The 27,841-nt window shown below is 40.9% G+C and overlaps 1 protein-coding gene across 2 annotated transcripts in view; it reads right to left on the reverse strand.

The window, feature by feature from the left end:
* Window positions 1–27,841, reverse strand: part of XRCC5 (X-ray repair cross complementing 5) — a 91,741-nt gene that overhangs the window by 27,727 nt on the left and 36,173 nt on the right. For both annotated transcript variants that reach the window (XR_003793888.1, XM_029224958.1), the window contains exons 14-16: window positions 17,669–17,865; window positions 9,732–9,825; window positions 8,172–8,241 (exon numbers count right to left, since the gene is read on the reverse strand). Coding sequence is in view for 1 of the 2 variants with exons in the window: in XM_029224958.1 (XP_029080791.1) it covers window positions 8,172–8,241; window positions 9,732–9,825; window positions 17,669–17,865 (361 nt within the window). In the remaining variant the exon portion in view is untranslated. The remainder of the gene's footprint in view (window positions 1–8,171; window positions 8,242–9,731; window positions 9,826–17,668; window positions 17,866–27,841) is intronic.

Genomic DNA, 27,841 nt, shown 5'->3' on the forward strand with positions numbered 1-27,841 from the left:
GGAAATGTGAAGGACCTAGATTAACCAAAACAATTTTAGAAAAGAACGAAATTGGAAGACTTATGATACAGTATTTCAAAACTTACTATAGAGCTAAAGTAAACAAAGCAATGTATTAGTGAAGGACAGGCATAGATCAATGTAATTAAATTGAAGACTACAGAAATAAACTCTTACACTTATGGTCAAATAATTTTCAACAAGGTGCCAAGGCAATTCGATGGGAAAAGGACAGTCTTCTCAACAAACGGTGCTGGGACAATTAGTTATCCCTCTGAAAAACAATGAACCTACACACTTACCAAATACTCATTTACAAAAATCAACTCAAAATGAATTATAGGCCTAAAACTTTCAAAAGCAAACACAGGAGAAAATCTTTGTGGCTTGGGCTAGGCAAAGATTTCTTATAGATGACAACAATATGACAGCCCATAGAAGAATAAAAACATGATAAACAAGATAGAAGATATATGAATGGCTAATAAGCACATGAAAACTGGTCAGCATCATTAGCAGTCTTTAAGAAACTGCAAACTAAAACCACAATGATACACTGACACATTCGCACTAAAATAGCTATAACTGAAACGACTGACAATGCAAGGTTATCAAGGATGTGGAGAAAGTGGAACCCTCATTCACTGCCAGTGGGGATATAAAATGGTACGCCACTTTTGAAAAGAGTTTGGCTATTTCTTAAAAAGTTAAACATAAACTTCCCAAATGGTTCAGCAATTCCACTCCCACCCAAGAAAACTGAAAACATACAAAGACTTGTATGCAAATATCCATAGCAGCATTATTTGTAATAGCTAAAAACTGGAAACAATCCAAATATCCATTAATTGGCGAGTGGATAAACAAACTGTGGCATATTCATTAAAACCGAATATTATTCAGCTCAAAAAGAAGTCAATTATTGATACATGCTACAACATAGACAAACTTCAAAAACCTTACGCTAAGTAAAAGAAGTCAGATGCAAAACACTGCATATTGAGTGATTCCATTTACGTAAAATTTCCAGAAAAGACAAAGCTATAGAGACAGAAAATAGTTGCTTGAGGTGGTGGTGGGGGAAAAAAAGAACTGACTACACACTGCCATGGGGAACTTCCCGGAGTTGAAGGAAAAGTTCTTTAACTGGGTTGTGGTGATGACTGTATAACCTTTTCCATTTATAAAGGATCACTAAATTGCACTTAGAATGACTACACTTTATAGTAGAAAATTATACTTCAATGAACTATTTAAAAACTGGCAATAAATAAGTGCAATTTAACTGAGAGATTTGTGGAGATTTACCACAGACAGAAAGGAGACACTAGATGTTTCTTTTATAGAATAACTGCTGAAAAGCTCACACAGTAAATCTTATCCTCAATGCCCCAAGGAAACACTACAAGGTTCCAAGGGCAAGAGAATTATAGTTAGATAGTTCTCATATAAGAAATGGCTCCTGACTCCAATGGCCTACCAATGAAATACAGTGACTAGCTTGAGTGTTACAGTTGCATCTCATTACCACTAAAAGACATAAAGAGATAAAATACAGGATTTCAGCAGTTTAATCTGACAAAGGAAAAGAAAATGAGCCTGTATTAGTCAGCTCAGGCTGACATAACAAAATATCATGGGCTAGCTGCCTTCAACAACAGAAATTTATTTTGTCACAGTTTGGAAGCCGGTGCCAGCATGGTCAGGTTTGGGTGAGGGCTCTCTTCCTGGCTTGCAGACAGTCACCTTCACATCACAGAGAAAAAAAAAGAGCAAGAAAGAGAAGAGGAGAGTGCAAACTCTGGTGTCTCTTTTTATAAGGGCACTAATCCCATCATGAGGGCTCCACCCTCATGACCTCATCTAAACCTAATGACCTCCCAAAGGCCCCATCTCAAAATACCATCACATGAGGAGTCAGGGCTTTAATATATGAATTTTGGGGGGAACACAATTCAATCTACAGCAGAGTCTTTAATCATAACTATTAACTAAAGATTTTTCTGCAACTGTCCATAAGAAACTACAAAAAAAAAAAGTTAATTTATGTCTAAGGACATCTACACTAATAATATTCTCAAGCCCTGCTGAAACTGTGTTCTATATCTGAACCAAACTTCTCTCCCTTTTCTGACCAAAGAAACTAGTATGCCATTTTAAAAATTTTATGTAGACATGGGAACAGACAGGACTAAGTGTACTAAATTATACTTGCCACTTCTTTCTGTGTAAGCATACTTTTTGCCCTGCACTTATAATTTGAAAGGGGGAGGGGACCAAAATACTTTTATTGCCTTTAAATGGGACTCCAAGCTGTTTCTAGGTTCCTCTTAACACATTTCAGCCCATTAGTTACTATTTTAACAAAAGCCTAACATCCTTTCCTAAACATCTTAATTGGTTAAGAGCTTCTGCTGTTTGCCACAAGCAGTCACTTTAAGTCATTGATGAAAGCAGTTTGCACATCAGCACAACCTGAAATCAGTTTCCTTTATCAACCAGCTGGGCTTAAGAAACAATCGTGAAGACAATTCTCCAATTCAAGGAGAACCAAGTGCAATGCCCTGCATGACAGTGATCTACCATGCACCATGAATGCACCATGAATTTATAGGCAATAAAGAAAAAACCAAATTGCCGTGAGTAAGTACTTCAACAGCTTTTTGCTTCACAAATCATTCTCATTAGCACTTCCTGCAAGGGTGAACTCCAAAAGCAAGTTGGGTAACACACCCTTTCTCCAAAGCACCCATCATTTAATTCGGTGTTTCCAGCAGCTGGCACGGGTCAACAAAGCAAGCCAGTGGGTCACTACGTTAAATGCAGGCTTGAATGGACTCTGTTCTTCTAGCTGTTCTGACACAGGGAAAGCATTCATATGAGTTCCAAATTTTCAGCCAGAGGGAAAAATATTCTTTTATTTTTAACCTAAAAAGGGAAAAAAATACTCAGCAGGTTTAAGGCAAGCAACTTTACCACCTGGCATGAGAAAACAAAACACTGGGAGAATGAAAATGCTGTCGTGTATCACATACAGACGTCCTTTAATGCTCTCAGGAAGAAATCTTGGTGCTCACAGAGAGCTTACCTATAGCAAACAGGATTTGTACGCTCTCTTTTTTTAACAGACAGCCAGGCTACATTTTACAAGAGCCATACTCTGTAATTAGAGATATTCTGATCTACAGATTGACAGGAATTTGAAAAGATGCTAGAAGCTGAGTAAGAATGGACAGACGCCTTTTAGGGAGAATTGTGAAAACTGAAAACACTTACTTATAAAGTGGTTGTGTGTATATGACGGTCTTTGATTTCTAAGCTATGTCTTTTTTATTTTTTCTTTTTGTCTTCATTTCAATGATTTCATTTTAATTATTTGGTTAATGAGTTTCATTATATTAAAATGTAAACTTCAGAGCAGTGCTGTGCTGTCTAGTGAAATGTAAGCAAGCAATGAAGATGTTTAAGCCACAAGAGGCCAAGAACTGGCTCTCTGGAATCTGATCCACATATCTGCAATAATCCGTGGAAAGTCATCTCAGCTATTCTGGGCCTCAATCCATGCCACACGGAAGATGAACAAGACCCTAAGGGTCACTGATACACAATTACCACGTCAAATAATAACATGCCCTTTTAGTAGTTATCCTTTACAATTCCAAATAAACTGATTTTTGTTTTCAAATGAGACTACTTGTCATTGATAAGTGAGGTGTAAAATAAGCCTGGATCATCAAGTCCTGGAGTTTAACAATTTAAAACTAGACAAGTTAAAAAGAAAGCCAGTGAAGAACAAGTAAGGTAGTTAATAAAAAATATAAAAGTATAGACTAAACCTCTAGAATATGTACTCATGTATTTTCTCTCTTGTGATTAGATGGATCACTGCTATTTTGGGAAAGGACTAAGAAAGTATGTCAAACTGTTAAAAAACAAAACAAAACTTTTATACAGCTAAAGATACTTAAAATTTTAGTTCTGTTTGTATTTGTATCCTTCTTTCAAGACGTTCAAGGTATTTAACGGAGGTTATTTTTCTTAAATTTACCAGCTCTGTGCAAAATAATAAAGGCCATATTTTTATCTTCTTATGTTTATCTGGAAAGAGCTATAATAGGTTACATAATCCATAGCCAAGATTAATACACCATTAAAAAAAGAAAATACATAACACACACACACACACACACACACACACACACACACACGAAATTTCTCCTAGATCCCAACTCTTGAGAATCCACAAGTTAGGCTTGATTCATGGCAGAAAATCATATAATGTGTGTAAGTAAACTGCTCTACCCACAGAGTTGAAAAAAATTATCTATTTGACTTTGCTGAATAATATAACTTTATTACTAATTGTGGTAATAACGTTCCGCCTAATTTTGGGAGATCTTGCAGAAGTGAATTTTAAGAAATGTCCTTTAAAATTGAAAGGATGTTGTTTGATGTATGAGAATAAGATAGGTTAGAGAACAAAGGCAGCAGACTTGAGGATGAGATGTGATCCAAACAAAGTGAGAGAGAGGAAAGAGATGTGAGAAAAATGAAATATCTCAGTAGCCACAGAATAAAGTCATCATCACCTATCAAATGGACGTGTGCACATTACACTCACTGCACATGAATCTAATGTTAAATAACAGACCCCAGATAGGAGTCCATACCACTTCTACTTAGGACGCCTTTTCTTGACAGGTTGTTTTTTCAACCAATCAGGCTCCTGTGAATTCAGCTTGGTGGAACAGAGCTCTGCCACCCTGTCACTGCTGAGGAGTCTCTGAGAACTCTGTGGACTCAGGTTCTCCAATAATCCATCCACAACTACACACAACAGACATCACAGATGATGGTGCTGATGTGCTTACGAATACTATGTGAGGGAAACAACCCCACTTTCACAACTGAGCGATGATTATTATATATACAGCTGTGGTCAAGAATTTTCTATTTTAAAACTGTAGTAATAGAAGAGTGGGTGGGTAGTGAGGGAGAAAGAAAGGGACCAGAAAAAGAAGAGCACCTGAGAATCAAAGACATCTTACAGAAGCATCAACAGCCAGAAAGAACACATTCCTGGGGTTCAGTGTTATCTACTCTATGCCAATAATCGTAGGACAAGAAACATCCCTCACACCAAAAACTAGATAAGAAAATGTGTAGCTGCCTACTGCTGATGTCAAGGGGATAGGGTCACAATACTCTCAGTATGACTCTGCTACTAGTACAGGTAAAAAGGAATTACACCCATATTTTAGTTTGTAACAATAGGTGAAAGGGCCAAGTTCTAACTAAGGGTAAAACTATCTAATATTAATCATGCTTTTGGCAACTGAATTTAAAAAACATACACTAGAGAGAAGAGAAGGGCTTCTGCCTCTAGAACACCGATACCAGGGAGGCAGCTTTAAGTCTGGAGGGGTACTTTGGGCTTGCAAGGTGAGTCCTGGCTCACAAAGAGCTTAGCAAAGAGATATACAAGTAGAAGAACAAAGGTAGAAAAGTAATGAAGAAACAAAATTTCTGGAGCTTGAAGCAAAAAAGGGAAGCCAATTTAGGACCATGAAACAGAACTAGTTGCTAACAAGTGGGCAGTCCCATTTTCTTGCAGCTCTGCAGAAAGTCTGCTTTTGTGAGGTCACTGGAGATCTCTGACTGATAAGTCCCAGATGGAGGTACAGAGGGACATCCACCATCACAGCACTACAACGTGCCAGCATGCAGTCACGTTCAACAGAAAAGAACCGTCTACTCATCAAAAATCCTATCTATGGGCACAAGGTTTGAGATGCTTGACCTTATAATGTTTAAACAAAGAAGCGTGTAGGAAAGGAAGGCATTAGGAATCAGGAGAAATAGTACTGCTAGGTAGAAAAATCCAGTATTCGAAGGAGACATGGATTTGAATCCCTGTGTGATTTGGAGGGGAAGTTCATTTCTTCCAGTTTTACAGTTTTTCCACCTATAAAATGGGAATAATAATACCTATTATAATCTATATGCCATCGAGGGGCCACTTGCCCTTGTTATTTTCACAAGACTGCTTTAAATCCCCAATTAGTCTAGGAGAAACACTGTTTTCCTAAGATGTAAGCAAATTCTCAGGAATTTACTCTCATGACCTCTTTAGACTCTGGCCTCTGGTGCTCTCAGGAGCTTTCTCTGCTCTGCCTGAAGGACTTTCAGACCCCAAACTGCCTCCTCACCAGTTTCCCCAGATGGAGCATTCCAGCCAAGCATTCCAGAGTTTTACTGACACCGAGTATCTGCAGTCATGAGCTGGGAACGTACTGCAGAATGCTGTGCCCTTACATAAATACATTCACATCCTCTCCCTCTTACCTGTTCTCCTCACCCCCTTCCCTCCTGAAACTAGCTCCAGTTTTTCCACTCCTACGGTGCTAGCAGCTTCCTCCTCCTCTGAACCCCAGCACTGGCCAACAACCAAGCCTGGGGACACGGACTCAGTCTCTACCCCAAAGGCTTATCAAAGTATTTTCCCAATACACATAACTTTCTTTTTCAGAAAATTCTGACACCAGCTGTTGGAGCTCTACTATTTTCTCCACTTGCTCACGTGACTCTGCAGGACCGCTATGTGGAATAACCGAGACAAAGAGTAGATGCCAGCACAATGACCTGAACTAACTAGTAGGCTGCCTTTATAATTGTGATGATGCTACATTAGGTCCCTGAAGAGATCACACCTACACCAACCAGGAAGACCAATTACTTCCAAAGGGACGACCTTTGACTTTGGCTGATGTAATCCATAACATATCATCACAAGATAAGAAGGCCTCAATCTGTCTTCAAAAAACACAACAACCATGATAGATGACCGAGTTTGTTGACTTGTCACAGCGGTGTTTCTGCCCCCTTCCAAACACACAGTCACAATATGCAGCCTAAGAGACAAGACAGGTTCAATGCTGTGAAAGCCTCCTTTGATTAACCCAGTATTAGAAGGAGAGAAATTCTGAAGTACTGTTTCCCCCAATCCTTCTGGAAGCTGTCACTTTAATTTTAGATTTCCTCCTTCTATTTAGATGTAGTTTTGTTTTATGTTAAAACTCAAGGTTTTCTTCTATACTTCAGTCTTTAACAGGGCAAAAAGCTCTTCCCCATTCTCAGAACACAAAACATACACACCCCACCTAAAAGAATGCAGATTACCATGAGGATGGGCTGGTCTTCCTCAGGAAATTCTCACGGGCTTGGCCTCTGTGTTCCCACCAACAAGATTTGGCCTGGCAGATTATATGCTCTCAGCTGGTTATAACTGCCTTTGGGCAACAGCACAGGAAGTCTAGGCATCTTGCTAGGATTCTCACACTCTAAGCGGTAAGGCCCCTAGACCTACGCTAGGTACTATAGATGATTAAAAAGCTGTAGTGTTTCTAGGCATTTAGGACTCATTTCCCCCAAAATGCCAAGAAGTTGGAAGAGAAGGTTCTGTGCACACATGAACATAAACACTCAGAGAAGGCAGCTCGCAGTCCTGACCCTGGGTAGCAATAATGAATGCAATACTGTTACACACAAACCTGCAGGATTACAATTGCCAGCTGCCATTCATTAAAGGTGAATGAACAGGAACCTGAATGCAATCAAGTGAATGAATGTCAGTCTGAGACCCTCTATCCATCCCTCAAAGCTGTTTTAATATCAGCTCAAGCCTAAATGGAATTCTAGGTTATATCTGAAAAGAAAAATGTGAGGACAGGGTCAATTTCAGAAGGATCAAATCTAAGGGCAGCAGTAAGGTCTTTCCGAGATTACTGTCAAGGGGCTGAAACTCTTAGGAGAGAACGAAAATTATATGTCTCAGAAAATAGGAAGATATGACACAAAAACGTTTTATTCCCAAAGGATTTCACTGAAGTGGAACTAAAAGCTCCAAGATTCTGGCCCCCAGTTTTCTTAACAGGGAGACCTACAAATTAGCTTGTCTCTGTTTAGCAGACCTGTGCTGAGTTTACCCTCCTGTGCTCATAATGTTATCTCGGTGAGCTTACCAACAAGGGACAGTCACAAAGATCCACCAGGAAAGAAAACTGCTATATAAGGCATTATGACCAAAGGTGACACTTACTAGTCTAGACTTAATTCAGTTAACCTAATTAACCACTTTTCCTTAACTGCAAAGCCTACGGCACATCTCTTACCTTCCTCAAAGCTGGTCTTCTTCTGCCTCACTAGAACACGGAAGTTTTCAACAGGATTCACACTTCCAACCTAGAACACACCCACAGACAATGAAACTGCAGGTCACTTCTCTTTTTGGCAGCACCCAGGCAAGACAAGACAGCTTGATGTAATAAGTGTGTTCTCATAAAATAGAGGCAAAGACAAAGTGAAGGCCCTTTTCTGTTCATTTTCATTTCTACGGATCTGTTAAAAGCTAGTGGATTCCTGTGGTCAAAGGGCTGTCCTCTGTCTGTATTTTCACTTACCTCTCCTCATGCAAACTGACTTCTTTCCGGAGGGGTCAGAAGTATGACCCAAGGCACCCAAGGCACCAGGCGGCCCAGTTTGAAGGCTTTATGTGGCAGACTGCCTGTCCATCCTGACACCCAACCAATTAGGAACGGGAGGATTCTGCAGTGCAGGGTCAGTTCAGAATACCTTTGTTCCACTAAGATGACACGAGAAATAATAGCCTGATGCTTAATTCACTGAACTGTCCTTCCTGGGGGCTGCTGCTGACCCTTTGGCATTGAAGTTTTGGTAGACTATTCAAACATGCCCAAACTAAACATGTCCCCCAGAGTAAAAGCAAATCAGTGCTAGGTGGGAAAGTTTCAAAGAAGAAAATCTCTGCCACACTATACGGCACTTTCTGATCATACCTATGTCTTTTACCTTCCGATCCCAACCTTAATAGGGCTTAAGTTCAGCTCGAGGGGGAGAAGACAATGGGATTCTACAATGGCTGGGAAATGTTGGTACAAAATGTACTAAAGTTTCCAGTCCACTCTGGTATAGAGCAGTCAGAAAAGCTCCCAGAATAAATAAGGTCATGATGCTTTTTCCTTTACTACAAGACATTGAAATAAAATCCAAATCATTTTTCAGACATTCAGTTTTTCTGAGAGCATTACTTTCTCAGGTGGGGAAAAGGTATGCCCTAGGGCTAGCTATCCTTCCTAGTATATTTGGCTAGTAGTAAGGGACAATTTTTAAGATCCACTGATTCAAAATAATGCCACTTAAAACAAGGCAATACGTTCAAGTTCCAAAAACCATCCCATTAAATAAAGAAGATCTCAAGTGTCAAAGGATACCTGGTTTGGGGAAATCCTAAACTAGTGAAAACTGTTATGAAGTTGTATATTAGAAAAAAGAGAATTATACTCTTAAAGCTTACATACTTGGAGATTAAGACTCGTATCATTAACCCCCCCCCCCACTTATCCTACCATTGTGACTAAACAGAAAGCTGCAAAATGAAGTTACCAAAAAAACTCTACGAAAGTGATGTTTCACGCTGTGTATACTATATAGTGCTCTATGTACTATGTATATATCAATATAAATAATTCTACAGGTAATTCACTGACAATAATTAAAGGAAGAAAGGAAAAAGTGTGGGATGGACATATATGGCTTATATGTTGAAAGGACCAAGGAAAGTGCTACGTTAAAAGACTAACAAAAATTGATGCAATCTCCCCAAGCCCCAACCTTCCTGAAAGAGGGGAGCACACCCAACAAGTTCTGCTTACACGGGTGACACTGCCTTCAGCCAGGCTGGAAATACTAAAGTGGGCTTCATCTCCCTCAGTCTTCAGTTTTTTAGAGGTGGGTCCCTCTTCATGGCTGGAAAAGAAATAAATGTTTGGTTTTTCTTTTTCTCTCCCCTTAAAACTGAACAAACAATACAAAACCCAGAATTGCTAATGTGAAAAGTATACATTTATTTTTCAAGACTCAAAAATAAGCATCTGCGCTTAGTCCTCCTTTACAAACGGCTGCCTCCCCTCCCACCCTCTGGACCCCTGACAGCCTGCCTGGAGCAGCCCTGGCTTTGTTTCCAGCAGTAGGGAAATCAGAATTAGCAGCCGCATCACAAAGCCCTTTCAAAAGATGAAACTGCAAGCACAGGTAATGGAAACTTAGCATCTCAGTATGAAACCCATTTACCCTTCAGTTATTATGTGCTAGTTTCTGCCTGAGAACTGATAGCTATTAGCTTTCCATGTACATAGAAGACCTTTGTGTCTAATAACCTGTCTTCTTCATCGTGTATGTGAGAGCTTTATAAGCTTCTACTTACAGCTGTCAAAACTTACTAGACAATCCTCAAACATGCAAGAGCTTGCTCTTAGAGAAGTCTTAAACTAAAAAAACCACTTTCAAAAGAAAACTTTTAATCTGTTCCTTCATAAACCTAATTCTGTCTTGGGCAATATGCTAACAGTCCAAAAGCATCTGTGTGATAAGGGAAAGATGACTCGGAGGAAGTATATCAAACATCTTGCTTCAAGTAACAAGCTGGCTTTAACAGCCTGCCTAAAGTCAAAAGGAGGTCAAGTCAATTGCAAAGGAGAAAAAAAATCCAAAGACTCTGCCCATAATCTCACTTACGCTGCTGAACACAAGAGATTATGAAGATCCTTCTCCCAGACAAATAATCAATCTGGGGCAAAAGCAGCTGTCAAGAAATGGCTGAAGATATGGGGACATATGTATATGTATAACTGATTCACTTTGTTATAAAGCAGAAACTAACACACCATTGTAAAGCAATTATACTCCAATAAAGATGTAAAAAAAAAAAAAAAGAAATGGCTGAATGAGAAGGGAAATTAGTAACTAAGAGTACTACTATTAGTAACCATTTCTAAATGTGATGTTTTTATTCAAAAGCCCAGCTTTCAGATAGTGAGGCTTGAAGAGGTTATCCTAAAAATAAAGCAAAGTAAGACCTAAGTTAGCTTATTCAATGATATTTCAATAATGAATCTCCTCTTACAGCTAGATGAAAGAACTAAAGTAATCATTACGGCCTTACAAACAAGAATTAAGTTTTATTACTTGACATCTTTCCCATTCACCACTTGCCTTCTTCCTTTTGAGAAGTAAAGAAGAGATAAGGGGTGAGTCATTCAGAGCCCTTTCCTTCAAGGAGAATAAGAAAGAAACACACAAAGCCTTGGTGGCAAAAATGGAGGGAAAATGCACAAATCTGAGGCAGCACAAAATTCTATCAGAATTTGAGTTCTTTAAAAAAAAAAAAAAAGTCACAGCCACTTCAGTTAACCTTTGCCGGTTCTTCCCAAGAGAAAGACAACATGGTACTGCTGAAGATTTGGAGGAAAAAGACCCAGATTCTAGCCTCAGTTTTGCCACTGGCTAGCCTGGAATCTTACACCTTCTTGAAGGTATTGACTGTGTATTCATTTTTGTATGTCTAGAGTTTAGAGTCTAGTAAGTTACTGTCCTCTCTGATCTTCAGTTTGTTCCTCAGGAGAACACTACAACAAAAAGTACCATATCAACTATTCACCTATTCTCTTCCAAAAATACAAATTAACTTATACAGTGGTATTAAGAAGCATTAAACATACAAAGCACTATGCTAAGTTCCATGAGAAAACACGGTTGAATCACATGAAGAATTTCTTAAACCCTCCCAAATAAGATTCTAGGGAAGGAAGAATAAGGAGACATATATACTAATTCGCCAGAACTGCACAGGTAAAGGCAAGTCCAGAAAATAGCAGAAAGTAGTGAAAATTTAATATGTTTAATAATCTCAAGATTGAATCATTTAACAGGATTTAATTAGGAATTTTACATATATTAAACTCATAATGTCTATCTGAAGTGGGAAAGCACAATGACTCTCATCCCCAAATTATCTATGAGGGAGCTGAGCTCTGGAAGGTACACATTATCCATGCAAGGTCACAGCAGACACAGAAATGTTAACAGTTGCTGCATTTGGATGTTGGGACCCTGGATAATTTGTTGTTCTTTCTTCTCTTCTCCTTTTCTTTCATATATGAGTATAAATCTTTTTTTTTTCTTTTTTTTTTTTTTGCGGTACACGGGCCTCCCACTGCCGTGGCCTCTCCTGGTACGGAGCACAGGCTCCGGACACGCAGCCTCAGCGGCCATGGCTCACGGGCCCAGCCGCTCTGCGGCATGTGGGATCTTCCTGGGCCGGGGCACGAACCCGCGTCCCCTGCATCGGCAGGCGGACTCTCAACCACTGCGCCACCAGGGAAGCCCGAGTATAAATCTTGTAATTCATTTATTTAGCCACACATTTACCTAATACTTACTATGTGTGGACCCCTAAATTAGGCTCTAGATTCTAAATATATAAAAGTTAATAATCATCACCTTCAAGAAGTTCAGCCAAATAAAAAAGATAAATATATAAACAGGCAATTAACAAAATATTGTGGTAAGCAGCATATCCCTTTGAGAGGATAGCAGGTAGCTGTGTTGGGCTGGGGCATGAAGTGCAAGCTGGGAAGTAGTGAGAGATGATGATAGAAAATATCTAAATCGTAGACACAATCTGTGAGGAAAGAAAGTGGTTCTCCAGGTAGCTGGACAGACATTTCTCTTCCTTCTGCTTATCTGGGTTTTCTCATTTGTGTAACAGAATTTGGTCTTAAGCTGAAGGTAATGGAAAGCCTTGAAAGCAAAGGTTTTTAATCAGGCATCCAAGGATGACATCAAGGAATTTGTGAACCACCTAAAACTACATGCAAAATTTATTATGTTAGGGCATTTTCCTGGGGAGAGGGTTCACAGTTTTTATCAGATTATCCAAAGGGTCCATCATACACAAACACACACAGATTAAGAATCACTGCATTAAAGAATTTTAAGGAAGGGAGTGATGTGATCAGATTTGTTTTTAAAAAAATCACTCAGATAGCAGAATGCAGAATGGGTGGGAAGGGGCTAAGACTGGAATTAGGGGAATCAGTCAAGGGGTTATCTCAGTAAAGCAGGCTAAAATGAAACCTACATAAAAGCAATGGCAGTGGGCGATGCTAGTAAGAACTAACTCACCATCAGTCACGGAGCCAAGCACACGAGTCAGCTATTGTTATTGTTATGTCCCTTTACAATTAAGCAAACCAAGGCTCAAAAGGGCCTGACCTTGTCTAAAGCACACAGTAAGGGGTCCACAGCCAACTCCGGACTTTTAACCACTCTCCTAAACAGCCTCCTAAAAGGCAGGTATTTGTTATCACAACTTGGCACACAGCAACTTGCCAATTTTAACCACTATTAGAAAGAAATACTTGGGTTTTGATCCAAATCAATGCTATTAGCCACTGTCCTAACCCGAAGCAAAAGGAGTGAACTTGAGGTGAACCTAATACAACTTGGTAAGGCAGTTACATGTGGGCGGTGAAGAACAGGGATGACTCCCTGGAGATTAGGCGTCATTCACTGAAACAGAGAGTCACAGCATGAAGAGGGGGTTGAAGGGAGTGTGGAAAGAGAAAGAAGGTGATGAAGTCACTTCTGGACATACTGACCTTGAGTTGTCTGTAGATACTTAAGATCCAGCGGATAAGATGGAAGTATATTAGGATAGACAAGATTTTTAGTCATTTTTGGAGACCCATATGTGAAATATTGATAATAAAGGTCTTAGGATGTGCAGCCTGGCATAATCGTTGACAGGGTAAGCTCTGGGGTCAAACTGCCTGCGTTTAAATCCATCTCCATCGCTTAACCAGCTGTGATCCTGAGGAAGTTTCTTACCTCCTCTAAGCCTCAGTATCCTCAGCTTTAAGATGAAGTGAATAAAAGAATCTACTTCATAAGACGGCCAAAAGGATGCAAACAGATAATACATACCTGTGTCCAATAAATGTCAGCTCTTTCAGAGGAGGAGTCCTACAAAACATCAACATTTAAGGTTGATGGGGAAAGAAAAGCAGCCCCCAGAGGAATCTGAGAGGGAGCCTGTCAAAGGTTTAGAGAGAAAAATGTGGAGAATCTGACGTTAAGGAAGACATATGAGTTTCAAGAGGGAATGGATAACTGACAATGTCATGTGCCACAAAGAGGTCAAGAAAGAAAAGGGGGCTTCCCTGGTGGCGCAGTGGTTGAGAGTCCGCCTGCCGATGCAGGGGACACGGGTTCGTGCCCCGGTCCGGGAAGATCCCACATGCCATGGAGCGGCTGGGCCCGTGAGCCATGGCCGCTGAGCCTGCGCGTCTGGAGCCTGTGCTCCGCAATGGGAGAGGCCGCAACAGTGAGAGGCCCGCATACCGCAAAAAAAAAAAAAAGAAAGAAAGAAAGAAAGAAAAGGACTGCCACGCTTAAGTAAATCCAGCAGTTAGCGTCTTTTAGAAGACCAGTTTCAGGGCAGTGGTGCGGGCAGAAGGCTGAGCCAGTGAGTGCTAGGAAAAGAAGCAGTATAGGCTCTTCTGCTAATAAGCCTGGCTATGGAAGGAAAGATGATGATAACAGGGAGTAATTAGAGAGAGGAAACTGAGGGGATTACTTCATTTTCTTTTAGAGGAAAGAAATAAAATGTTAATGTGTGGAGGGAAAGGAGCTGGTACACAGGGAGAAGCTGAAGATACAGAAGGAAGGAAGAAATTATCAGTGGACTGAGGTACCAGATGGGACAGAAATAGCATCCCAGGACATAGGTGAAAGGATTAACTTGGGACAGGATGAGGTACCCTCTTCCACTGAGGCAGGAAAAAAGGAAGTGAAGGCAGATACAATACAGATATGTTTTTAGGTAAGATGGGCCAGAAAACTGAGACGTTCCCACCTACTGGCCTCTATTTTCTCTGTGAAGTCACCATCATGATCGTCGCCACTGCCGTAGTTGGTGAAAATGTGCTAGGGGCAGGACTAGGATCTTGTAAATCATCTCTTCACAAACACTATATTCTTACTATGTGTTCGGCACTGTGCCATTCTAGCGTGACAACAGTGAACAGCATATATTACTCAACTAACCTGCATGACAACTCTATGAGACAGATATTCCTATTATCCCTATTTACCCATGAGGAAACTGAGGCTTAGGGAGGATAAGCAACTTGCAACTAAGGTCACACTGCAGAGCAAGGGGACCAACTCACACTGTCTTGACCCTGGAGTCTGAAGTCTTAGCCAGTAAAACCAGGTGAGGTTGGTCTCTGACAGTAAGTAGGGACTGGGGTCTTAGGGGACTTGAAAAAAGTAGAAAACTTTACACTATTTGCATATAGAGATAAAAAGAAATCAAGATCACATACTAGTTCCATAGGCAGGATCAGACCTCAGATGTCCCTATTCTCATGTAAGTTCTGTCCAAGAGATGATGCTTTCATTTCAAGGGTGTTGTTCAGCAACACTAAGGGAAGCAATGCTTTTCTGTGATAAGAGTAATATTCAGTACATTTTTGGAATGCAATGTCAGATGGTACTTTTACCCTCTTGAACTGAAGAAATCACTTCAACACTAGGGATTGAACAGGTTCAGCATGAATAGTATATCTTCTCAAATATTCAATGTTTTTATTGATAATGACAGTATTACTGCTCTGGGTTTTGACTACTGCCTTCCCTCCAAATAGTTTAAAGTCCTTTAATATCTGTGATTTTACTGTTATAATGTCTCTTACGATGAGCCTGTTTTTAGATGAAGGAACTCTCATAAAGGTAAAATTATTTAACCAAAATTAGATCAAGAGTGAAAAAGCTGGAATGAAAACTAGAGACTCCTAGCTCAGAGGTCTTTCCTTGGCCTCTGACACTTCCTGAACAGACATTTGCCCCTCCCCCCAATCTCAGCCCCTCGTCCGTACACTGGAAGTATGTACCCTGGACACAGGGATGCTGAATATACACAAAAACATAGCTGGTTGTTAGCAATCTTTCTTTCCCTTAGGGAGACCACCTGTAAAGCTGATTGGAGCCTTATCACAAAAATTGAGTGGCTGTAAGAACCCTGCAGAAGGACTGAGTCATTCTTGAATATAGGAGGTGCTCAATAAATATTTGTTAAATGTGTCATTTCTGCAGTTCTTAAAAACTAAGACTTCTGCGAAGGAAGAGCAGAGAATTGGGGTGTGCGTAGGTGTGTGTGCGCAAGATTATTCTCCGGCCCCCCACAGCTAATTTGGCTGTGTGGCAAACCAAACCCATTATGGGGGCAGAGAACAAGAAGCCTGGCAGGCTCAAGCTTCCTGAAAGAGTGAGAGATGGGAACAGGGCTGAAGGTGTAATCACAGCAGGGATCAAATCACAGAACAGCCTTCTGGGTCTAGCTGGTATGGTTTTTTTTTTAACCAGCTAATTTACAGTTTAATCAACAGGAGGAGGAGAAAATGGCCCACTTCTTTCCCACAATACCAGAAGGTAATCAAGATCATGAACTGGAGCTTTAATACACAGAGAGGGAACAGCCATGACTGCAGAAGAGACTAAGGCAAGGCTGTCATGGGAAGAAAAGGACTCAGAATTTTACTGAACTGTTCTCTAAGATACGAATCCAGCGGGATCTAGGTAGATGAGGAAAGCAGAATTTTTAGTGACAGTCTTCCTATGTAGAAGAAGCCGTGACACACTAAAAAGAAACATAAAAGCCTCCAGGATGTGTTAGAAATGTACATGAGAGAATCTTTCAATCCCACGATTGTTTTTTTTTCTTTTTCCCCCAATTCTGACAAAGTTTGGGGTATTAACCTCTAAAAAGCCACCGAAAATGCAAACCTGTCTTTTCAACTTGGCAGATAATTCACTAAATTAACAATTTACAGAACCCTGTAAATTGAAGGTTTCTGGAAATTACTCAATACTGGTCCAATGGGGTATTTACAAATACAAGCTTTACTTTGTCAATACAGACACAGCCATGGGAAGGAACTCAAAGAAAAAGGAAAAAAATTGTGATCTAAAACTGGATCTTGGAATGCAACCTAAAGAAATGAGTAGATCGTTTTGATTTGGGGAGAAAAGTCACCAATAATAAAACCAAAACCTGGTAAAATCAATGTCATACACCCAAATAATTCTGGATAAGAACAGCTTCTTAAGGTTTGTTTTTGTTCTGCTTTGAATGGAAACTGATATAATTCTAAACAGACTTGATGTGGGGAAAAAACACTTAATAGCTACCTGAGAGCTTGATCTAAGGATATGAAAACCATTTTACAATCCTTAAACTACACCTCACTAATGGTATAACCAAGCACATCAACACAGTAACAGCACAACTACAGAGGGCCAGGTTTTTCATTCTCCTTCCCATTTTCCCTCCCAAAATCTCACCGATATTCTCCTGACACCTTACCTCCAAAACGAAAAACCTTACGACTTTCACCCCTCTCCTCTCATCCTTAGCACTTTACTTTAAAAATGTTAAAATTCAGTCTTAGATATTCAAAGATTGTTTGTCTTCCTATATATATAATTCATCAAGAATCTGATGCTGATCAAAAAGTCAACAACCCCAAAGGTAGCTCTAATTTCTAGGTGCACAAGGATAAAATATATCTACAGTGGACAGATGTGAGAAACCAGGATTTCCAATGCAAGGCTCAAATAGCAAAAGGTTTCTTCCTCCCACCTTTGTGATTCCACAAACCCAGGTTGCAACCCTTAATGCCACAGCCCCTCTAAGACCACAACCAATCTTTGTGTTCCAGCATCACACACAGCTCCATCGAGTACTCACTTATCTGGGAAAATGTCCTGAGCAGTCACTTGGTCCTTTTTCTTGAGGACTTCAGTCAGAGGGAAAAGGGTCTTTATTTTAGAGACAGGAACCTGACATTTAGCTGTCACCTCAGTGGGGGGATCCAGCATATTCAAAATGTGTTGCTGAATTGGGGGCAGAGGCTCCTGGGGGTGTAAAGCTCTGTGCAGCAGACACTGTGGAAAAGGCATAAGGATTTTAAAATGCAGATGCAGACATCACACACAGCTTCATTACACTCTTCTGATCAGGGATCCTCATTCTTTAATTTGGGAGGGTTATGGGATTCCTACCATGTGTAAAAGACAGTAAAGAGGGTGGATCCAGAACCGCCTTGGTTAGCAGGACGTTGGTAACATCTAAAAGCAACTGTAAAACAGATCTAAGCCTAGCAGCGCCGTCAGCCGAAGCCATCCTGGAAAGGAGCCTCATCTCATAAAAAGAGGCCACTGCTCTGACTACTTGGAGGATATACGAGGTTCCCTGAGATGCAATTCCAAAAGCCTCTGACAATCTGCGATGATAACTTTTTGGTTATAATCCTTTAACCTCCCTCCAGCATGCTGTGCTTTCTCCCTTGCACAACCTTAGAAGACAACCTAAGGTGGATGAATCAGGTGCTAAAGGGGAGGTGCCCATGCTCTGTGAGTCCCAGGATGAACACTGTGGAAGAGATGAGACTACTGGTCTGTCCCAAAACTCCCCCGAGTGCCGAGCTTGGGCTATTCTCCACCCATCTACTCACTTCCGTCCATCTTCACTATACCACTCTTGTCCAGGCACCATCACCTCTCATGTGGGCTACCACAATCCCCTCCTAACTGGTCTCCCTGCATCCATTTTCAGTAGAGCTACAGCTCTACTGTAGCTCAAGTCATCTTAAAACAAGTTCCTTTCCATATCCTAAAGTCAAACCTAACACAGCCCCTGCGTGCCTCCCTCCTCCTTGCTCACCCCAGCCGCCCCGTTAGACTGGTTTCCTCCTGCTTCACGCACATGCCAGCTCACTCCAGACTTTGGGTCCTGTGCTTAACGCTCCCTCAGCCTCTTCTGCCTTCCCTTACATCTCAACAGAGCTGGCCTTTTTTAAAATCATTCTGTTATTTGCTAAATTATCATCTCTTCTGAGAGGATTTCCCTGACACCGTATGAAGGAGCCCTTTACCCCCATGTTACCACCCTGTCATTCTCTATCATTAAACTTGTCTTATACTTCTTATAGTATTTATCATTATCTAAAATTATCTCACCAATTTTTTAGTTTATCTTTTGTTACCTCCACTTACCCCTTGAAAGTAGAGATCTTGTTTGTCTTGTCTACTGCTGAATTCCAAGTACTGAAAAGAGCACCCCACACATGATAAGCACCTAAAAGGTACTGGCTGAGTGAATAAAGCGCTCTTTCTCAGAACTCTACAGAAGAGCTGACAGAGGTGTCAGGAAGCAGCACCAGGAGTGGGGCCAAGATCAAGCCAGGGCAGGTTCTCCACTGCTTACACAGGTGGAGATCCGGACCGCAAGCCACTCCCATTCAATCACTGACACTGCTTTCAGACTACCAGGCCTTGGCAGTAGTGTTATCTGCCCAGAAAAGTAAGTACTCTAAAAGGAGTGCAGGAATGTAATCAAAAAATGAGATAACCGTTAAGAAAAAAAGAAAAAAATGAAACTCTCAATTCATTGATGTTTTACTCCCCTTGCTAGAGGATAATTCCAAAATTAGGTTGGAGAACAAGGCTCCTATTCCCACCTTTGAACAATTTATATGTTAGTAATTGTAAAGAAAAAACTGGAGCTGAATAGCTCCTGCAATTTTAAAATTACTGTTTCATATCACAAGGTATATGATTTAAACTACTCCATGGATTGTTTTCATACCCTGTAAAAATGGAAGCTAGACTTCTCGGTTCTAAAAAAATAAAGATACTTGGGCTTAAACAGTAAATGTCATCAAAGAGTCAATGTTCTACAAATTCAGAAAACCCTGAAGTATGTATTAAATAGCAATTTCCTCTAGAAATTTCATGTTCTGCTCCCGATTTCAAGAGACCAACCCCAAGCCTTCCTTCTAGTAAATTCATTGTTTCAGAGCCTGACTCCTGCTTTCCTTTTCCATAATTACTCTACTTTCCCTGGAGCATCAATGACATTAGGCCTGTTTAATGTAAAGCAAAAGGGGAAACCAAAAAGATCCCAAACCCTGTGAATCTACCCCAACCTTCTAATACATAATTTGCAATTCACAGCGCTCACCTTCAGGTCAGTTATTAAAATACCAAAAACAGGACTTCCCTGGTGGCACAGTGGTTAAGAATCCGCCTGCCAGTGCAGGGGACATGGGTTCGAGCCCTGGTCTGGGAAGATCCCACATGCCGCGGAGCAACTAAGCCCATGCGCCACAACTACTAAGCCCACGTGCCACAACTACTGAAGCCTGTGCACCTAGAGCCCGTGCTCTGCAACAAGAGAAGCCACTGCAATGAGAAGCCAGCGCACCGCAACGAAGAGTAGCCCCCGCTCGCCACAACTAGAGAAAGCGTGCGTGCAGCAACGAAGACCCCAATGCAGCCAAAAATAAATAAACAAATAAATTTATATTAAAAAAAAATACCAAAAACAGCTTACAAAGCCCTAAAGATGTAAGCAGAAATCCAACACCCAACATAGCAGACTACCTCGCAAATACTCTGGGAGATTCTATCTGTGATATCCAAGTGACATTTGTGGGAAAAGAACTCTGAATTCCAGGCAATTCTTTCAAATAGTGTCATCACCCATAAGTCAGTAATAAGGGACCCACAAGAGATGTTCTAAAGCATCACCCTCTCATATTTTCTTAAAGGCCACATTTTAGATAAAGCTAAGTAGCATAAAAATTCAATCAAAAAAATTCCAATTCATTAAAAAAAAAAAAGGTTATGAGAAAGTGACACTTTTTAGTAGCTGAGAGGCTGAGATCTCAGTCCTCAAACTACTTAATTTCTCCTTTAAGCAACCGTTTTCCTTGATGTGATTTTTACAATTTGAAAAAGACTAGAGAAAAAACTGCAGGCCACCGTGGCTAGCTCGTAAGTTACTAATATGTTGATTTCAGCAACCCAGTATCAATTATTTAAAAGGCAGTATTAACTGTACACTTGACAAAAGACATATTTTTCAGCATTTCTTTCCAAAATTAGAATTAAATTAACCTCTTGCCAACAAGTTGATTACTAACCTCTCCCTCCTTCTGCCCCCTACTCCCAGCTCATTTACTCTCAGTTATAGCTATTTTAAAAGAAAAAAAAAAAGTCTTCCTGGGTCCTACATCCTCCTGTAGCTTCCTGGATCCTCTCTCTCTCTCTTCCCTTCATCAGTAAAGGTTTCTCCTACAGGTACTGTAACTGGCTAACGCCCCATCACTCTACTCCCACTGGGCCCTCAAAGTCATCAAAGACTTCACTACAAACCCCAAAGGCCCTTTGCCAGGCTCAGCTCTCCTCACCACTGTGCAACGTCTGATTTGTGATTCTTTCCTTTCCAACACTCTTCTAGTTCTTTCTGTCTCTCTGACCTTTTGGGGAGGGTGGAGGTAGGAACACTGTTTCATTTCTGGCAGCTTTTCTGTCTATCCCTAATTGTCCAATCACAGTGGTGTTCAGGACTTCATTCTCCCTCCTCCTCACTCAACAGACTCTCCCAGGTGACCTCATTCACTTCTGTTTCTACCTAAATGAGGAGGACTCTCAAATCTATACATTTAGTCCTGAACGCTCTCCTGGGCTCTGCACCCCTATTTCCAACTTCCCACTGAGTGTCTGTACTGGGACAGCCAACAGATAATAACTCAAATTTAACACTTGCAAGAATACATGAATTACCTTTTCTGTCTGTTCATTCTATATTCCTTATCATAATTAATGGTGACGCCATCCTTCCTGTCATCCAAGCTAGGATTCTGTTATCTTCAATTCCTATTTCTCATCAACCACCATCCAGTCCCTTAAGTCCTATCTACTTTACCTTCTAAATTTTCTCCTCTCCACTCTCCGTCACTGCTTTAATTCAAGTCTTCCTGGGGGCCGCTGCAGATTTCCTAACTGGTCTCTAGTCCATTTCCCATGCCACCATCAGACCTATTTTCTAAAAATCATGTCACCCGCCTGCTGACAAAATCCTTTCGTGATTACCCACTGCCTACAGGATAAAATAAAAACTACTGGCTCTTCATGACCTGTCTGCTACCTGCTACCTTCTCCACCATTTTCCCATAGAGCCTATTCTCCAGCCAAATGGAAATATTTGTGGATCCCTAAAAACATCACACTTCTTTGTGTTTTCTTGCTTTTGCATGTGCTACTTCTTTTGCCTGGCATGCCTACAGCACATCACACATTGCCTTTATTCCTAAATGAAATCTTCCTGAAGTCACTCACCTGCAAGAATCTCTCTTTCCTCTTATTTCCACAGTATTTTGTACCCACCACTATTGTGCCTATTGGTTTTATCTCTCTCTTCTCCTCTCACTCCTCTGGAGGGGTCCTTTCAGGTAATGAGCTCATAGTATCACCAGCACGTGCTACATTGTTAGTACTCAATAAATATTTGTTTTAGAAAAAGTGAATTCAATTTATACATACCCTAGCAATGATACTTCTTTATACAGACAGGCCATGTTAACAACTCTCCGAGGGGGACCTTCAAGACGGCGGAGGAGTAAGATGCGAGATCACCCTCCTCCCCACAAATACATCAGAAATACATCTACACGTGGAACAGCTCCTACAGAACACCTACTGAATGCTGGCAGAAGACCTCAGACCTCCCAAAAGGCAAGAAACTCCCCACGTACCTGGGTAGGGCAAAAGAAAAAAAAAAAGAGACAAAAGAATAGGGACGGGACCTGCACCAGTGGGAGGGGGCTGTAAAGGAGGAAAGGTTTCCACACACTAGGAAGCCCCTAAACTGGCAGAGACGGGGGGAAGCTTCGGAGCCACGGAGGAGAGCGCAGCAACAGGGGTGCAGAGAGCAAAGTGGAGAGATTCCCGCACAGAGGATCGGTGCCGACCAGCACTCACCAGCCCGAGAGGCTTGTCTGCTCACCCGCCGGGACGGGCGGGGGCTAGGAGCTGAGGCTCCGGCTTCGGAGGTCAGATCCCAGGGAGAGGACTGGGGTTGGTGGCGTGAACACAGCCTGAAGGGGGCTGGTGCGCCACAGCTAGCTGGGTGGGAGTCTGGGAAAAAGTCTGCACCTGCCGGAGAGGCAAGAAACTGTTGTTTTGCGGAGCATGAGGAGAGGGGATTCCTTCCCCGTCTGCCAACAGAAGGCAGAGCACCGCCTAAACGAGCTCCAAAGAAGGGCGTGAGCCGCGGCTGTCAGCTGAGACCCCAGAGATGGGCATGAAACACTAACGCTGCTGCTGCAGCCACCAAGAATCCCGTGTGCAAGCACAGGTCACTATCCACACCCCCAACCCCCCAGGAGCCTGTGCAGCCTACCACTGCCAGGGTCCCGTGACCCAGGGACAACTTACCCGGGAGAACAGACGGCGTGCCTCAGGCTGGTGCAATGTCACACTGGCCTCTGCCGCCGCAGGCTCACCCCGCATTCCAATTATAACTACCGCGCCCCTCCCTCCCCCCGGCATGAGTGAGCCAGAGCCCCCTAATCGGCCGCTGCTTTAACCCCGTCCTGTCTGGGCGGGAAAAGATGCCTGAAGGCGACCTACACACAGAGGTGGGGCCAAATCCAAAGCTGAACCCCAGGAGCTGTGCGAACAGAGAAGAGAAAGGGAAATCTCTCCCAGCAGCCTCAGGAGCAGCGGATTAAATCTCCACAGTCAACTTGAGGTATGCTGCATCTGTGGAATACTTGAATAGACAACGAATCATCCCAAGTTGAGGAGGTGGACTTTGGGAGCAACTGCAGACTTGGGTTTTCTGTCTGCAACTGATTTGTTTCTGATTTTTATGTTTACATTAGTTTAGCCTTTAGCACTTGTTATCACTGGTGGATTTGTTTATTGGTTTGGTTGCTCTCTTCCTTTATTTAAATTATTTTTTATTATTTTAATAATTAAAAAAATTTTATTGATTGACTGACTGATTGATTTTCCCTTCTTTTTTTCTCCCTTGTCTTCTGAGCCGTGTGGCTGACAGGGTCTTGGTGCTCCGGTCTGGTGTCAGGCCTGAGCCTCTGAGGTGGGAGAGCCGAGTTCAGGACACTGGACCAGCAGAGACCTCCCAGCCCCACGTAATTATCAATCGACCAGAGCTCTCCCAGAGATCTCCATCTCAATGCTAAGACCCAGCTCCACCTAGCGGCCAGCAAACTCCAGCGCTGGACGCCCCATGCCAAACAACTAGCAAGACAGGAAAACAACCTCACCCATTAGCAAAAAGGCTGCCTAAAATCATACTAAGTTCACAGACACCCCAAAACACACCACCAGACGCAGCCCTGCCCACCAGAAACATAAGATCCAGCCCCACCCAACAGAACACAGGCACCAATTCCCTCCACCAGGAAGCCTACCCAAGCCACTGAACCAACCTTACCCACTGGGGGCAGACACCAAAAACAATGGGAACTACGAACCTGCAGCCTGTGAAAAGGAGCCCCCAAACACAGTAAGTTAAACAAAATGAAAAGACAGAGAAATAAACAGCAGGTGAAGGAGCAAGGTAAAAACCCAAGAGACCAAACAAATGAAGAGGAAATAGGCAGTCTACCAGAAAAAGAATTCAGAGTAATGATAGTAAACATGATCCAAACGCTTGGAAATAGAATGAAGAAAAGTTTAACATGGACCCAGAAGAAAAACAATGATGAACAACACAATAAATAAAATTAAAAATTCTCTAGAAGGAGTCAATAGCAGAATAACTGAGGCAGAAGAACGGATAAGTGACCTGGAAGATAAAACAGTGGAAATAACTACTGCAGAGCAGAATAAAGAAAAAAAAAATGAAAAGAATTCAGGACAGTCCCAAACACCTCTGGGACAACATAAGATGCACCAACCTTTGAATTATAGTGGTCTCAGGAGAAGAAGAGAAAAAGAAAGGGTCTGAGAAACTATTTGAAGAGATGATAGTTGAAAACTTCCCTAACATGGGAGGGGAAATAGTCAATCAAGTCCAGGAAGCACAGAGAGTCCCATACAGGATAAATCCAAGGAGAAACATGCCAAGACACATATTAATCAAACTATCAAAAGTTAAATACAAAGAAAAAATATTAAAAGCAGCAGGGAAAAGCAACAAATAACATACAAGGGAATCCCCATAAGGTTAAGAGCTGATCTTCCAGCAGAAACTATGCAAGCCACAAGGGAGTAGAAGGACCTATTTAAAGTGATGAAAGGGAAAAACCTACAACCAAGATTACTCTACCCAGCAAGGATCTTATTCAGATGTGATGGAAAAATTAAAACCTTTACAGACAAGCAAAAGCTAAGAGAATTCAGCATAACCAAACCAGCTTTACAACAAATGCTAAAGGAACTTCTCTAGGCAGGAAACACAAGAGAAGGAAAAGACCTACAAAAACAAACCCAAAACAATTAAGAAATGGTAACAGGAACATACATATCGATAATTACCTTAAATGTAAATGGATTAAATGCTCCAACCAAAAGACATAGACGGTCAATGGATGCAAAAACAAGATCCATATACATACTGTCTACAAGAGACTCACTTCAGATCTAGGGACACATACAGACTGAAAGTGAAGGGATGGAAAAAGATATTCCATGCAAATGGAAATCAAAAGAAAGCTGGAGCAGCAATTCTCATATCAGACAAAATAGACTTTAAAATAAACACTGTTACAAGAAACAAAGAAGAACACTGCATAATGATCAAGGGATAAATCCAAGAAGAAGATATAACAATTGTAAATATTTATGCACCCAACACAGGAGCACCTTAATACATAAGGCAAATGCTAACAGCCATAAAAGGAGAAATCGACAGTAACACGATAACAGTGGGGGACTTTAATACCCCACTTTCACCAATGGACAGATCACCAAAAATGAAAATAAATAAGGAAACACAAGCTTTAAATGACACATTAAACAAGAGGGACTTAACTGATGTTTATAGGACATTCCATCCAAAAACAACAGAATACCCTCTCTTCTCAAGTGCTCATGGAACATTCTCCAGGACAGATCATATGTTGCGTCACAAATCAAGCCTTGGTAAATTTAAGAAAATTGAAATCGTATCAAGTATCTTTTCCGACCACACTGCTATGAGACTAGACATAAATTACAGGAAAAAAAAACTGTAAAAAATACAAACACATGGAGGCTAAACAATACACTACTAAATAACCAAGAGATCACTGAAGAAATCAAAGAGGAAATCAAGAGATACCTAGAAACAAATGACAATGAAAACACAATGACCCAAAACCTATGGGATGCAGCAAAAGCAGTTCTAAGAGGGAAGTTTATAGCAATACAATCCTACCTCAAGAAATAAGAAACATCTCAAAAAACCTAACGCTACACCTAAAGTAATTAGAGAAAGAAGAACAAAAAAAACCCAAAGTAAGCAGAAGGATAGAAATCATAAAGATCAGATCAGAAAGAAATGAACAAGAAATGAAGGAAATGATAGCAAAGATCAATAAAACTAAAACTGGTTCTTTGAGAAGATAAACAAAATTGATAAACCATTAGCCAGACTCACCAATAAAAAGAGGGAGAAGACTCAAATCAATAGAATTAGAAATGAAGAAGTAACAACTGACACTGCAGAAATACAAAGGATCATGAGATTACTACAAGCAACTATATGCCAATAAAATGGACAACCTGGAAGAAATGGACAAAATCTTAGAAAAGTACAACCTTCCGAGACTGAACCAGGAAGAAACAGAAAATATAAACAGACCAATCACAAGCACTGAAATTGAAACTGTGATTAAAAATCTTCCAACAAACAAAAGCCCAGGACCAGATGGCTTCGCAGGAGAATTCTATCAAACATATAGAGAAGAGCTAACACCTATCCTTCTCAAACTCTTCCAAAATACAGCAGAGGGAGGAACACTCCCAAACTCATCCTACAAGGTCACCATCACCCTGATACCAAAACCAGACAAAGATGTCACAAAAAAAAGAAAACTACAGGCCAATATCACTGATGAACACAGATGTAAAAATTCTCAACAAAATACCAGCAAACAGAATCCAACAGCACATTAAAAGGATCATCCACCATGATCAAGTGGGGTTTATCCCAGGAATGCAAGGATTCTTCAGTATATGCAAATCAATCAATGTGATACACCATATTAACAAATTGAAGGAGAAAAACCATATGATCATCTCAATAGATGCAGAAAAAGCTTTCAACAAAATTCAACACCTATTTGTGATAAAAACTCTCCAGAAAGTAGGTATAGAGGGAAACTACCTCAACATAATAAAGGCCATATATGACAAACCCGCAGCCAACATCATTTTCAGTGGTGAAAAACTGAACCCATTTCCTCTAAGATCAGGAACAAGACAAGGTTGCCCACTCTCACCACTATTATTTAACATAGTTTTGGAAGCTTTAGCCACAGCAATCAGAGAAGAAAAAGAAATAAAAGGAATCCAAATTGGAAAACGAGAAGTAAAACTGTCACTGTTTGCAGATGACATGATACTATACATAGAGAATCCTAAAGATGCTACCAGATAACTACTAGAGCTAATCAATGAATTTGTTAAAGTGGAAGGATACAAAATTAATGCACAGAAATCTCTTGCATTCTCATACACTAATAATGAAAAATCAGAAAGAGAAATTAAGGAAACAATCCCATTTACCACTGCAACAAAAAGAATAAAATACCTAGGAATAAACCTATCTAAGGAGACAAAAGACCTGTATGCAGAAAACTATAAGACACTGATGAAAGAAATTAAAGAGGATACAAACATCTTCCCTGCCAGGAGGCAGAACATTAGACCTTCCGACTCTGAGCCTACGCAGGACAAAACCTCAATAAACTGGACTGTACATGCAAAGGCAACTTGTGTTAATAAAAATTCTCTTAATTAAGAAAATGCCATTTGTTGTTTTCAAGTACTTAGAACAACAGAAACCAGTGTCAACAAAGGGTGTGGACTGTTTTAATGAAAAAATAAAAAAAAAGTTTAATGA

The sequence above is a fragment of the Monodon monoceros genome, unplaced genomic scaffold (genome assembly GCF_005190385.1).
Source record: "Monodon monoceros isolate NGI ecotype Baffin Bay Population unplaced genomic scaffold, NGI_Narwhal_1 Super_Scaffold_16, whole genome shotgun sequence".
Lineage (NCBI taxonomy): Eukaryota > Metazoa > Chordata > Mammalia > Artiodactyla > Monodontidae > Monodon > Monodon monoceros.